Source organism: Physeter macrocephalus, chromosome 6 (assembly GCF_002837175.3).
Source record: "Physeter macrocephalus isolate SW-GA chromosome 6, ASM283717v5, whole genome shotgun sequence".
Taxonomy (NCBI): domain Eukaryota; kingdom Metazoa; phylum Chordata; class Mammalia; order Artiodactyla; family Physeteridae; genus Physeter; species Physeter macrocephalus.
Window position 1 is genome coordinate 22,844,913 of NC_041219.1, and position 15,744 is coordinate 22,860,656.

Genomic DNA, 15,744 nt, shown 5'->3' on the forward strand with positions numbered 1-15,744 from the left:
TCACTATTTCACTGTACTTCCTTAAGTGATGCCAGCATGAAATTTACCACTCAGGGAGCAGTAGAGATAAGCAACAGCCAATCACAGAGAATCTTGTACAGTGTGTTGAGGGTTTGGACTTTATCCTGCAGGTAATGTAAAGTCAATGGAGGATTTTAACCAGGGTAGTCACATGGTCAGACTTCCATTAATAATCTAGATTGTGTGCATTAGAGAGAATCTTTAAAATTACAGAATTCACTCTTCGTTTTTTTGGATAACAAAATGGATGCCCTCGGAGGGATGAACCCCATATCAACACCACATAGTTGAATTTAGGATGTGGATCTCCTATACAGTCAGCAAGTGCTTGTTCTGACTTTCCTGCCTTGCCCCCACCAAGTGCCAGGACACACATTTTCAAGGAAAGATGCAAAACGAAGTCCCTTTATAATCCAGCTCTCCTCTTAAGTGACTTATAAAAACCAATGATTCTGTCCCATTCTCCTTTGGGCCTTAAAAGAACGGACGTAGACTTTTTCCTTTTTCAACATTTAAAAGAGATTTTTGCTTTTTGGTTTCACTTGAGTCTTGGCTCAAATTGTTGTGTTAGATCCTACTCTAAACTGAACCCAAAGTTACTTCACACTTGTCTGGGTTGATAACTTAATTTCTGAGGTAGTGATAGTCAAAGATTCAGTCAAGAAACCTCTAGAAAGAGCGTTCAGATTATACAACGTCAGAAAATGGGAGCTGTTTTCCGTCTTTCACAAGTGCTTTGAACAAGTCCATCAAAAGGAACATAACAGTTTAATGTTCTGTACAAGAATGGAATGCTTGTTTACCTGAAGTAATGGACAGATAAAGGTAACGTGCATCTGTCTTGATTGATACAAAACTTACTTGAAGATTAACCTGGACAATCAAGCCCTTAAACTCTAAATACGATCACCCACAAGAAAATAAAAGCTGAATTCATAATGCAAACATTCCCAAACTGTTGATCCTACACCCTTACTAAATTCAACACAGGCAAAGAAAAACAAAAACAAAAACAACAAGAGCAAAAAAAAAAAACCAACACAACCAACTTTGAATGCAAAAATGAATTTTTCTTGAAAGCAGCTAGCATTTACCTAGGTTTTCTGGGTACCTGGCATGAAATAGCCCTTCTCATGTACTGGCTCATTTAATCCTCAAAACCATGTGAGAAGTTAAACACTATTATAAATGTCATTTTAGAAATGAGAAAATCAGAATGTTAGAAGAATTAAATGATTCAAAGTCATCCAATTTGAAGAGGTGACGCCAGATCTATGCGTCTCCAAAGCTGTTAATACATACTATATAAAGTAGTGTGAGGCTCATTGTGGAAGACATTAATAAACTCAAAGCTTTCATGTATTTAGAAAGTTTGAATTTTTCATTACTCAAGGCTTAGAATAATAAGTATGACCGTAGGCCTCTGAATGGAACAACACACACAATAACTGGTGATGTAGCCAAGTCATGTATCAGCATTCTTGGTTACAAAGGGGGATGCTGACCCAGATCCAGACCCTTACTAATGTTAGTTCACGGGTCACACAATCCAATTTCCCATAATCACCCATAATCTCTCTCTGCTTTTCAATGACAACAGGTTTAAATAAATTATAGCCATCACACAAGTGGAGCAAATGGACAGAGCAGACTGCTCCATACTGATCTGTTAGCTGGCATAATCCAGTCCCTAAAGATTAGAGATACTACTTATTGAACATCAGTTCTGGGTCAGCCAATTTCCATATATTAATTTAATTTAATTTAATCTTTGTATTCTTCCAACCATGTAATATTATCCTTACCACCCCATTATACATATGAGGACATTTAGAAAGAAAGTAAATAACATGCACGTGGGTCTTGGTGAATAACAGAGCTAAGGACTTAAGCCTCATTCTAACTCCAAAGTCCATGCTCCTTTGAGTGTCTACATGAGGCCAATGAGTCAAACATTTGTACAAACACAACTTAGTTCCTAATAGTATAGCAGGGAAACGTGTTAAGTCTGAAAAGTACTTTTTTATAATAATACAATTTTGTGAGTGACAATCACAAAGCAGGTATGCAACATCCTATTTCCAGGTTAAAAAGCTACAAAGTATTATTATTCCATTTTACAGAAGAGGAAATTCAGTTTAAGAGAAGGTTAAGCAAAGTTAAATAATTTGCTTAAGAACCCTTGGCAAGCTAGAGCCAGACGTAAAAACTTGGTGCTTTCGACACAAAAGCCATGCTCTTTCCTTTCTCCCTTGACAAGTGGCTATATTTCTGTTGATGCAGAAAATGACTTCTCCTCCCAGATAGGGAAAATTGATCACTCACCAATTCATGGGAAGGACTCATGTTCTGTCCCCCCAATTCCAAGCATAGCATAGAGTTTAGGAATGTAGGCTCTAGTTCCAGACCGCCTGGTTCATAAGTCAGCTCCACCACGTATTAGCTCTGTGACCTTGGGCACAGGATAGAAAGAAGTAACTTTGCTCTAGGTAAACTATCTTGCGATTATAATTATACACATTTAGCTCTTTTTCAGTTTTTGGTTAAAGTAGGGAATGAAAACAATTATTCAGGGCTAAAGTGAATTCCAAGCCTGAGGTATTTGGATAAATTGCTTGAACTTTCCCTTTCATTCTGACAATGGAGACTTTGTAATTAAAGTCACTTTCTTAAGAAAGGAGTCACCACTGTTGATAAGCTTACCATGTGTTTAATGCTGAAGATCAGAGTGAATATTTATTTAGGATTTCCTAGGTGCCTGGCACTGGACTAAGGGCTTTTTGTGGATTATTTCATTTAATCTTCACAACCACCTTTGAGAAATGTACTCCTGCTCTCCCTCTTTGGCAGATGGGGAAACCGAGGCTCAGAGGATTAGCCAACCAAAGTGGGTCATCTAACTGCAGTCTATTTGGTTCATCACACCTCTGTTCTGTTGTTTCCTTCACCTGCGTTCAAATGATTCCAGGACCTTTTAGCGAACAACTTCATTTCCACTAAACTGATAAATTCCATAGTGATGCTGCCACTAAGGGTGCTCCAACAGTCAATTGTTTCCAAAAATCGTAACATCAATGCAGAAAATGAATTTTTACTATTCATGCAGTTGGATTGACAAGGAATTACAAAGCAAAGGTCACAACTTTAATGGCTGGTAGCTTTAACAAACAGGCATAAGCATAAAGACATTATTAAGTAGTTTTCTAAAGATGATCACGGCCACTTAAAACTGTGCTTGGAAACAGCACAAAAATAGAGCAAACTGATTAAAGTAATCCCCGAAGCATCTTTTATCCCCCAAGAAGTTATTTTGCAACACAATATTTAAAAACCTCCCCTCTGCCAAGAAAAGTACCATTTTATTTGAAAGGCACCAAGGTTTCGGCAGTAATTCTTAATTCCATAAATTCAGATGGCATTTTTCCAGTTTATAAGGACCTCCCACACGACAGGTCAGCTGAGGCAGGCATTCGATGGCTAAGGAGACTGCGGTGGTAGAGGCTGGGGACCAAGCCCTGGCTCCCTGACTTGTGAGAGCGCTGCTGCTCTTCACAGCCATTTACCCTCCTGGGTGGTCCTGAGGAGCTGAATCAGAAGCAACCCCTCGCTCTCCCCAAGAAACCTGCTTTGCCTGCTCTCAGCCTTCCCCTAATAAGATTAAAAACCATCATCTTCACACGCAAAATTTTTTTTTTAAAGGCTTGAGTCTTAGAGATTGTATGTATACATATATTTAAATATGGGTTCACTCCATTGACGTAGTTCAATGGAATCTAGTTTTTAGAATTAAACAGGCTTGGCTCCAAATCCAAGCTCTTCCACTTACTTGCAATTTTTTTCCCTTTTAATATTGGGCAAGTGTTCTTAATCTCTCTGAACTTTAGTTTCCTTATTTGTTAAGAAAAATGATATCAATAATAATATCTGCTTCATAACATTTTTTTTTTTTTTTTGCTAGAATCAAATGAGATATTCCTGTGAAGTTTGTGGCCTGGTGCCTCATCTATAGTGAGTAATCAACGGCTATTTAACTTATTAACTAGTCTTATTACTTTATTCTTTCTCTTATTTTTTTTTTTTTGGCTGTGCCCCGTGGCATGTGGGATCTTAGTTCCCGGACCAGGGATCAAACCCATGCCCCGTGCATTGGAAGTGCAGAGTCTTAGCCACTGGACTGCCAGGGAAGTCCCCTATCCTTTCTCTTCTTAAGCAGCTTGTGTTTTGGCCTATTTTGTATAACTGTTGCCTTTCGTAGAAAGGGGAGAAAGAGAAAGGGGGTAAAATTGGAGGAAAATTTTGTTTAATTTGCTAAGAGTGCTTGCGAGTGTTAAAGAAGGTAGATTGTGTATAAATAAGGCAGTTAAGGTATTAAGCTCTATTTTTTTTTTTTTTTTTTGCGGTAGGCGGGCCTCTCACTGTTGTGGCCTCTCCCGTTGCGGAGCACAGGCTCCGTACGCGCAGGCTCAGCGGCCATGGCTCACGGGCCCAGCCTCTTCGCGGCACGTGGGATCTTCCCGGACCCGGGCACGAACCCGTGTGCCCTGCATCGGCAGGCGGACTCTCAACCACTGCGCCACCAGGGAAGCCCTAAGCTCTATTATTTAAATTCATTTATTCATGCAAGCCCTATAGCCAAAGGCAGGAACTGTGAACAATGAATTTATGTCTTACAGCATGTGGATTTGCTGAAAGGTTCAATGATTAGCTCTTCTTGCAGAGAAGGAACTGATTTACTAAGAGCAACTCCCCGTGCCCTTACACAGCCTATCTCAATCATGACATCAGTACTACCAAGAGATAAGTTATTTCTGCACCCATTTTAAAGATTGGGAAGGAAAAGTTCAGAGAGAAACAGTTACTGAAGGGCACACTGCTAGTAAGTGGCTGAACCACTACTACATTTGATTCAGTCCAGTGTTTTCTGTATTCTCACATGCCCACCAGTTTCACTTAGTAAATAATAGTGCACATTCACTGAAAATTAATACTGTAAATGGGGAACAAAGTAGCCTTTCTAATCAGCAACCAGACACATCTGTGTATAACAGAGCCAGGACAGTAGTTAAAATTTGCCTTCTCTTAAAAAAAAGAAGAAAAAGGCTTCTAAAAAAGGTTATTGGCACTTAACAACCTGAAATCAGGCATTTATTTATTCAACAACATTCCATCTGTGTTCACTGAACCTCTAGTACGAGCCACTCTGCTAGGTAACTGGAATCACAAAATTTTTGTTGCCAACTATTACAGCAACTGTTTTTAATATCTGAATTGTGTTTGGTTTTGATTTAATGTTCCTATAAGCAGAACGTGTATCTTTGAGGTTCTGAATAGGCCGCACTAATACACTGTGGTAGTGCCAGCTAAATCTCTTTGGGTGCTAATCATGACCATAAAACACTTGGAGTTGGCAAGTTAAAGACCTTTTCCTCATCTGTGAATTGGGGTTTAAAAAAACAGTACCTACCTCCCAGAAGAAAAGTTCTTTGAATTCATCTTGGAACTGTTTTCTACTAAGTGCCATTTTGGCATGATCTTATTATCAGGGTGATTTGATTTTACAAAACAATCATGAAAGTATTTAAAATGGATACACATTTAAATGTCAAATGCTTGACACAGACTGTAGTAAATTTCATTCCTTCAAGCTGAATCATTTATGTGTGACATTTATACAGAAATGCAAACAATAAATGGTCAAATCGATAAAAGTCGATGGAATTGTTTAAGAATAAGAAAGATCCAAATGTCAAACGGGGAACTATTTTTTATAGTCCACTATTTTCTAGTACTGTTAAGATGTAGAGTACCATTATGGCCATAGTACATTATAAACAAACGTGTCCTAAACTTTTAAAGTATTTTCCTCGGCAGGGGTTAAGAATTAGAAAAAACAAAACTGTTACAATTTGTTGAGTAACAATGGACGGATTATAAAAACCCTATTTTGTCATTCGATGCTTTTCTACATAGAATTTATTTCATCCAGTACTAAAAACATTATACTAATATCCTCCTTTTGATTCTTCATGAACGTTTTCTAGCTACTTTATTATCCCTGCATTTTAGCACCACCTGGAAGCAGAAAGCACCAGCCCAGCTCCTTTACTGTGATAATTTATCTTTCTAACAAACAGTAGAATGACCTGTGTTAGTTCTCCACCTAACAGAACACATCAGACATCTCTGGGTAGGGCCAGCTGAAGATAGTAGCTTTCTAAAATCGCCAGAGATCCAACCTACAGTAATCACAGAGGTTTTAGTCGGTCATCAAAAATGGAAATCCCTAACGTGTTGACTATTTCAGAAGTGTTAAACTGTAGGTTTAACACAGAACCATAAATAACGATGTGTGACTGCCGGGGTTTGTTTCACAATCCTTGGGTTTTCTAGATCACATTAGAAACCATTTTATACCTCTACCCTGCCTTCCTCCTCCCGTCTAAAGTTCTGCAGTGAATGTAAATTTTAACAGCCATCCATATGGACAACGCATACCAGGAAGGGTGCAAGGCCTTTATAAACACAACCTACTTTCTTTGCAACACTCTTCTTGGAAATCAAGGAATCTGTGTTTTCACAAGGCAGCTGTCTAGGAAGGCTTTGCGAAAGGGACCCCAAGTAAACAGTGGAAAACTCAGCACAACGGGGTTCCTCACAATAGACAACCACTATTAAGCTGTAATTTTTAGAGGCGACCTGGTTTACTACCACTCAAACACTGGCATTTAGAAGAAACAGGCCAATTACAAGATGTGATTCAGCCCTGGACTTTAGTAAAGGCACTTAAATGGAAAGGTCCTTGGCTTCAGAGATTTCAAGTCAAGGGGAAAAAGAGGCAAAAGTGCTAAGCATCCACAGGGCTTTTGAACAAAAGATGAACTTCTGCTCCTGAAAGGGCAACAGAGCATGTGTATGCAAGACAAACAACGGCCCCCTTCAGGCTGTGCTCTGTCCTCCCTGGTCTCCAGTGGGGGAACAGTATGCAGTCAGGGTACATTATACAGTGGGGATGCCCTTTCTGCAAAGGTGAAAGGAGGCTGGGGCTTACTTTTTCAAGTGAGCACTGACGATGGCTTTGCTCTGGCTCCCTCGTCTTGTGCGCCCTTTTGCATGGTCACCCTAGAGAGCAAAGGCATTCTTTGCAAGGCCACTGTCAGATTTTTGAGCTGCTGTCCGTGCACCAGGAACACAGAAAAGGCACCCTAACTGCCCCCTTAGAGACTACATTCTAATCAGCAGCACTCCAAGCCCCAAGGCAACAGCTACACCTGCAAAGTCAAGTGCTAAATTCCTTCATCCAGATAAATGAAAGATAGCTACTGCTGCTTTTTTTTAAGTGTCTGGATCATTGCCTCAATTCTGAACATGGTTTTAGCAGGAAGTTCACTAGATTTTGCTGGTGCTTAGAGCAGAAGAGCATTATCATCAGTGTCACAGCTCTATTTTCTGAGGAATCCGTGGTCTCTTGCCTGGAAGAGGGGGTCCAGACCTGCAAAAAGTCAGGGCAAGGAGAGACTGAGACTTGGCAACGTGCCATCCACAGAAACTGTCTTTCCCGGAGGCAGAAGGGCTGCTCCCTCCATTTTCAGCCTCTGTGTCTCCAGCTGCAGCCCTCTCCCCTTCACTCTTCTTCTCAGGATTAACTCTAGGGCACAATATTACTGAGGCTCAGTGACTTGCCCAAGACTACGAAGATCCAGTGACCGGCCCTGGAGCCAGAGCCAAGTGCAGGGTCCGTACCTCCGATTCCCTCCACGAAAGTTCTTTCCACTACAGGATCAAATTCCCTCCGTTTCTACTCCACGCACACAGATATTGGAGACCGCAGGGGTAGAAACAATGAGCAAATATGGGGAGGCAGACATTCATTAGTTATGTAAGATGACCTCCTCTGGCTGTCTGACTTTGCCTTATGATTCTTCTTCACTTAGAGGATTTAAAGATTGCAGGAGAGAAAGTAAAGATCCCCTTCAACTATGGATATTGCCAAAATAGCAAGTGCAAATACCATTCTTGTTATAGAGAAATATCAAGTAGCAGGTGAAAAGGCTAAAAGTAGAACAGTCTAAGTTGAAATCTTCATTTCTCCCCATTGGCTGCTTTATTATCATAAAACAGTGGTTAAAATTTCTATTCACACCAAAGCAATGACTACATGAATCTCAGAACCAACGGAAGCTAAGATGCCATCTGGTTCAAACATCTATTTTACTAGTATCTTAGACATAGAGAATTTTAGAACTGGAAGGCACTTAGAAATCACCTAGTCTTACTCTCTCATTTTACAGTGGAGGAAACTGAGGTCCAGAGAGATTCAAATGCCTTCCCGAAGTCATACAACATAGTACCTGCGCTAATAAATGAACTCCATCCCCTAATAACCAAGTCAATGTGGCAGCCTAGAAAAAATAGTAAAATGTAGTCAAAAGACAAAGAGAGTTACGTAATGGACAGTCTTCCTTTAGATGACACACACTGCAATTTTAGAAAAAGATCCATGAGGCCTAATTATAAGAAAATCACTCCCTATCACCTCCATTTTTCTGGACAGAAGGAAATAGGTAGAGATGGGAGAATGACAATTCTCTCCAACTCCCAGCCCCTGTAAACAGTTTTTAGCATGCCCATAATTAAGTGAAAAGGCAAAAACATCTCACTGCATCTATAAATCAGTAAGGCTATAGTCAATGGTTTCTATAAGACAAAGTCTAAACAAAATAACCCTGAAAACAGCATATATTATAAAAGCATCCTGGTGTTCCTTCAATTTGTTTTATAAATTGTTCTGACTACACAGGTGACTAACCCCAAAAAGAGAGTCTCCTGCAGCTGCTCATGATTCATGTACTAGAAAACAAAGATAAAAGATCACTCCTGACAGATTTATATCCAAATGCCTTACCCTAATTTATGAAAGGGAACATTAAGGTAACTGAGAAAAGAAAAAAAAAAAAATCTCCCAAACTTGCATAATGAAAAAAATTAAAATGTCACCACATGTTGCCTGGCAAAGACAATAAAGACACCCTGCAAACATGAATGCTTGTCCTCACTCTGAAGAGCAAGTTCAAGAACACCAAGGACAGGAAACTGACCCAGTCTCTTTAGTCTAAATTGAAATAAAATAAACCCTCAGAATCAGACAAGGGGAACTTAGAAAGCAAAAGTATGGAAATATGAAAGTGAATCAGAGATGGTGATTATATTCCCATTTTCTATTCCTATTTTTCAATTTTAACTCTTTTATTTTCACTTTTTAAGAAAAACTTTAAAGCATTTATCATCTCTACTGCCACAGATAGCCTTTCTTTTCACACATTCCTGATTTGATAGTACAAACAGGTATCAGTTTATAAGGCTGAATGCAGAGATCCAGATTTATGAAAATTTGGTCTCTGTGCTTTGATGGTTAAGCAACATTTACCTGCAAAAGCTAGTTTTTTTTCTGGCTTTTAAGTTAGTCGGCAGGCAATTCTCTTCTCAGGGATAATAAATTCAGACTGTAACTACAGTAAGCCACTGTGCTGGGATACAGACATATATAAAATCTCATTTAATCCTTACAGATCTTTATAACTATTTTATAATCATTGTGCAGATTGCAAAATGGAAATCCCAAAAAGTTAAACCATGTGCCTAAAGTCATTTGTCTTACCAGTGGTAAAACAGGAATTAGAATCAAAGTCTTGAAAAGCTAGAACCTAAGACCTCTCTGCTATATCTCAGGTATTCCCTAGACATGGATGGGGAAGGGCACACGCAGTGGGGCTCGCCGGACCATGCAAGAAACCTCCAGTTTCAGACTAGCTATTTGGGGAGAATTTTTTTTTTAATGTTATTGATGGTGATGGAAAGATTTCAATAACCCTATCATTATAGAATAAATGTGATTCATAACTTGCTATCTCCAAATCAGCAGTTAGATATAAATAAAATTTGGCGATTTTAATTGGTTTGGCTCAGGCCTTCAGACTTCCATATGGTTATTTTCCTTGTTTTATGTTGCATGTAATCGACTTAGCACTTGAGTTTTAAAGTCTTGGCAGAATCTATCAATTAAAAGCTACAAAAATTAGGATTGTTCAAAGCACACATTCCAAATGGAGTGATTTTTAAGGACAAAATTTAAAAATGCTCTTTTCATAAATGTTAAATTTTTCTGTAAACTTGCATCATCACCCAGATGACAAACTTCATACAGACAAAAGAGGGATATTTTCTCTGGAAAAACAAAAGCTAATAAACATTCTATTTGCTTCTTCTGAGAACTAATGTGTGCCTAAAATGGCCTTTTCTACACCGTTTGCCAGATGAATTTTTCCTATCTTCATATTTCTAAAACTGACAGCAGTCGTGAAAACTCTCACAGACCAGACCATCTCAAAACTAAAATGTAAGTACAACATCAATAAACATGGCGCCAGCCCTGTTAAACTGATAGCACTTTTCTAAGTGGTCTTGCAAATTAATGTCCAATTGTTATTTAATATACCAGTTTATCAGAGTATTACATTGAAAAAAATGATTATACATTGAAATAGATGTTCTTTCTAAGCCAGACACAATTCCCTTCAGAAAACGTAAAACCACACAATATGGATAAAATACATTCAGAAATCTGAAAAATGCAAAATGCTTTCATTTCTGTAGACTTGTGACTGAACTTATTGTTAAAATTGCTCCTCACAACTACTGCCCGTGTAATTATTTCCCGTATGCTAAAAGTTCATCACACGTGCTAAATAAATTAAAGAATCATTTATCAAACCTCAAGTGGTTGTTGGCGAATTTCCACATCTATTTAGCTGGACTGAAAGTCCAGAATGCCTGGTGTCCCCGTGATTCTTGGAGAGCTGCACAATTCAAGTGTATTTTTAAAATTATCATTAAATTCTCATTTTATATCCTGGGTAATGGAAGGGTACACAACTGTTTTATAACAGAACTCTGGAATTGATGCCATCTTTATAAATGATTATTTAAACTACTGAATATTAATAGATATTCCTCCCTGGCAAGTATAACATTAGATTCAGTAGAACAATCTTACATCTTAATGTCAGATTTCCTTATGCTACTCTCCATCCATACAGAGGTACACAGGAAATTTCTTTGTAACTTTTGGATTAGAAAATTTAACAATATGAATGAGGATCTAAGCACCCTCTCCCATTTCCACTGATTATTTCATTGATTTCATGCTATTTCCAGGGTCCCCTTTTTCTGTGGCAAGAATGTGGAATTGCTAGAAGTATCTTTAAAGGAAACCTTGAAGGTCATTAGATCCCAGGCAATGAATGCCTTCATTCACCAAGGGCACTGCCCTCCTTTGCCTTCAGTCCTTTAACAGCAGCAAGTTCCCCCAAAGGGCTTGCACTTTTACTCGGCCTGAGCAGGTCACATTTCCAAAATACTTAGCTGTCTGCAGTGTCTCTGGTCAGCAGTACTGAGTCACTAACACCAAGGAGTTTCAGGCTAGTTTGACCTCTTTCTAGTTTTCAATGGAATTATCCCATGTAATCCAATTTACACAGCCATTTAATCAAAGTGAGAAAGGAGATTACAGAGCTCACATTTGTTTTGCAAAGCAAGGGTGCAAGGATCATCAACCCTACTGACTCTCAAAGTGACTTGATAGTACATCGCCCCCCTTTGGATTGTTGGTCATTAACCTGATCTGTCTCCAGTGATCTTGTTTAAATAGGAAGGTTTAGGCTCTTTTCCTGAACTAGAAGGTAGCGGTTTCTCCACCCACATCTCACCACTACCACTCACGTGAGCAGATGCTACTATAACAAAGAATTGGTTCCCCGTCCGCCCATGCTTATTATTCCACAAAGCAGAAAGCATGTGCGAATCAAGTAATTACGTTAAACTTCTCTTCTGTTTCCAGTCTTTAACATTTGCATTTCAACAGCCCACTGTGGTGATCCCAGGTGCTTTGCCTATAAACTAACCTGCTTGCAGGAGAGGAACTTGCTCTCGGAGCGCTCCTCTCCTCGGTCTTGGGCAGCTGCCCTAGAGGCTACACAAACCTTTCTGCCAGGCCACGTCCCTCACTCCTGCCCTTTTCCACACGGGTGCAATGGGCTCGAGTCTTCCTACTCCCCTGTGAATGTGTACCCTTCCCAGGTCTAGACACCTATTTAAAATATGACACTAAGTATGTCATTAAATAAAGCATTTTCAGCACATTCTAAACTGAAGATATATACAAACCTTTTCCCCACCACTTCCACCCCTTCGACACACTTCAGGAACTGCAATCTCCGACAGCACCTCTGGGGGGTGAAAGGGCAGCCTTACCCAACCCGCGGCAGATAACAGAAAAATTCCTAAGGGGAGAAGTAAGTAGAGGTAAGACCTGCAGTGGCAAAAAGAACTGTGCATGGGAGTACAGTGGCGGCCCTTTCGAAACGACAATCCAGATATATGCTGCAAGAAAAAAAAACCAAAAAACGAAACAAAACTAATTGTACCCCTGGACGGTGCTTTACCACTGTGCTTCTGTATAATGCACAATTTTGCAGCACTGGGAATTACCTCAAAAACTACCATCAGAGGTGCCCATTAAAACACAAACAACTTTTTCTCTTCTGTAATGGAAGAAAGTGGGTGCAATGTGGAGGTATTACCCCCTCTAGAGCTCTCTTGCCTAGAGCCGCAAACCTGGCAGACGCCGCGGGAGTCAAGTTTCCCGGGGCTGGCCGGGCAGGTTCTCCGCCCAACCGAACGCGGCCACTAAGGAACTCTGGGTTGGCTAAGTTCCAGCGGCTGCACCCGCGTCCGCACGAGCCAGGTACCCACCCAGGGGCTGCACAAAAATCTGGGTGCCCGAGCGAGCGTGGCGCGTGGGGAGCTGTTGTGTAATGTCCCCGAAATCCACGGGAAAATGTCTCCGGTGCAAAGACATGCCTTTCAGTAATCACTTAAACTCTCCGGCCAAAGAACAGATCCTTCCATCTTACAGGAACTGCGGCTCCCGACTGACAGCTCCCAACTTAAGGGCTGCAGCTCCAAACTTGACACGGGCTCCCTCTCATCACTCCCACTCCTCCTCTCCCAGGCTCACCCGGGCCGGGCGGCTGGGGCTCGCACGCCACGCATGCCTCCCCAGCGCCCTCCAGGCTCTTCCAGCAAGCACAGCCCCGAACGCCCCGGCACTTGGGGCTGGGACGCGCCGGCCTCCAGGCGCGATTTTCTTGGAGAGCCGGCGAGCTCCCGGGCACGCCCTACTCACTTGTGTCTTCTTCATAAGGAAAGGCAGCGCTGTGATCCAGCCCAGGCAGCGGTGTGGCAACTCCGTTTAGCTGTTCTGGAGCTCCAGCATATTGCATGAGCAGCGGCTGCAGATAGTCCACGCATTGGGTAGCCCGAGCGCAGCGCCCTCTCCACTGCCCGTGCTTCGCGCAGCGCTCCCGGTCCCGGCGAGAGGCGGCGAGTGAAACCCGGGCCAGGGAGCCGCCAGCACTTTTATACAGCTCCCTCCCGCCTACTCCGGACACGCCTCCTTCCCTTCCGGAGCTCCGGGGAAGCAAGACTGGGCTGGGGCACGGGAGGGAGACCCGGGAGGGCGGCCGGAGCCCCGCGAATACACCAGAGTTGGACAAATCAAGCCAAGCGCGTCCCCTCTCCGGGGGGCCCGTGTGCGCACGGCCGGGAGGCCACCAGGGCGCCGGGGCGCCGAGGGTGAAGCTGGACACGATGCAGCCGCTCTCGCGCTGCACGCGGGTAGTGGAGAGTCCCTGCTCGGCCTCTCAGCTCCGCCGGGGCTCACCTGGCACCGCCGGGGGACGGAAGAAGTACCTCGCGCGCTGGCGAGGGCCCGGAGCTCCCTCTTTTCTGTAGAGGCGGTGCGGGAGAGGTCACTGGGGTCCTAGCAAACAATTCGCCCCGTCCTGCTTTATGGAAATGTTTTTAAAGCTTCATTAGGATCTATATAGTTAGGCCATTGTCTTACCCTTGTTTTTTTTAAACAGTTAACTTTAGTGAATGAATATTTAATCATTGAAATAATTGTTGACTCAGGATTGAATACTGCTAAGGGAGATGCTGTTTCCAGAATGGTTTACTGCTGCTTCTTTAGAAATTAAGATTGAAAGGGAAGCGATAGGTTATTAAACGTGGAGATCACCAACCCAGCCAGAGTTTTGAAAACTACTTTTTTGCTGGAGAAGGTTTTGGAGTCGGAAAGATAATGCAACAACAATAATAGTAGATAAAACCATTATATGATGCACTTAATTACATGCTAGGCGCCGTGCTAAGTACTTTACAGAGATTATCTCGTCAAAACTTTTCCATAAATCTATTGTATAGGTCCTGTCATTTTTATTCCCAGTTTATAGTTGATGAAACAGTCTTAGGTCAATTTTCCCAAACCACAGCTAGGAAATGGCAGAACTTAATTTGAATCCAGAGCCCTGGCTATACAGCTTTTTGTTTGTTTCGGGGGGCTACTCTTGGTTGCGGTGCTCGGGCTTCACATTGCGGTGGCTTCTCTTGTTGCGCAGCATGGGCTCTAGGCCTGCGGGGCTTCAATAGATGTGCCTCGGGGGCTCTAGAGCGCAGGCTCCGCGAGCCATGCGAGATCTTCCCGGACCAGAGATCAAACCCGTGCCCTCTGAATTGGCAGGCGGATTCTTAGCCACTGCGCCACCAGGGAAGTCCCCTATAGAGCTTTTAAAAAATACTTAAAACAAATATTAAGTCTCCAAACCCCGCCCCCTGCCCCCCCGCTTTTTTTTTTAGTCTGCGCTGTGTCTTCATTAAACCCTTTTATATTTGTTCTTATAACTGGAGAACACTAAAAAGCATTTTATTAATTTTTTAAAAGAAAATATTTACTAGACATTAACATCAATAGTCTATGAAATAAGAATAATGTGTAAATTTAGGAATTAGGTATTTTAATAAGAGAGTAGGATTCCAAATTTGCCTTAATTAGTTCAGTGTGCCTTTTTTAAAAACGAATATGCCAAACCTATAACCATGAGAAACAAGAAACTAGGTAAAATTTGAAGCTCACTGTGTTAATTTTCTATCACTGCTGTAACAAATAACCAAAACTTAATTGCTTTAAACAACACAGATTCATTATCTTACAGTTTGGAGGTGAGAAGTCCAAAATGGATCTCCCTGGGCAAAATGTTGCCAGGGCTGTGTTCCCCATAGAAGCTCTAGAGAGTCCCTTTTCTCGCCTTTCCAGGCTTCTAGAAGCTATCCAGATTTTTTGGCTCATAGCCTCCTTCCTCTTCAAAGTCAGGTGTGGTGAGTTGAGTCCTCATATCACCCACTCTGCCCTTCCCTTCTGCCTCCTTCCACTTCTAAGAACCTTGTGATTACCTTGAGCCCACCTGGATAATCCAGGCTATACTCCCTAAATCAGCTGATTAGCATCATTAATGCCATCTGCAATCTTAATTCCCCTCTGCTATTAAGCATAGCCTATTGACAGGTTCTGGGATTAGGACATTGACATCTTTGGGCGTGGCAGGGGTGCATTATTCTCTCCACCACACTCAATAGCGAACAAATTCAGGGAGAACATGGAGTGGAAATGTGGGCTTGTTATGTCACTATGCATCCTTCATCAAGTGCTTCACTCCAAGTGGCTACAGAGCTCTGACTAGGAGACTACCTCCCCCTCCATGGTTACGAAAATAAATGTTTGAAAAAACCGAAAGTTCAGAGTATTAAATAATTACTTTTACTTTCAATCAA

At 41.6% G+C, this 15,744-nt stretch overlaps 1 protein-coding gene across 3 annotated transcripts in view; it reads right to left on the minus strand.

Annotated features, from left to right (window-relative positions):
- The window catches only part of KITLG (KIT ligand), a 90,561-nt gene extending 77,096 nt beyond the window's left edge, over nt 1-13,465 (minus strand). For all 3 annotated transcript variants that reach the window (XM_007114511.4, XM_007114512.4, XM_007114510.2), the window contains exon 1: nt 13,262-13,465. In XM_007114511.4, the coding sequence (XP_007114573.1) occupies nt 13,262-13,276 (15 nt within the window). In that variant the 5' untranslated portion in view covers nt 13,277-13,465. The remainder of the gene's footprint in view (nt 1-13,261) is intronic.
- Nucleotides 13,466-15,744: the final 2,279 nt, after the last annotated feature.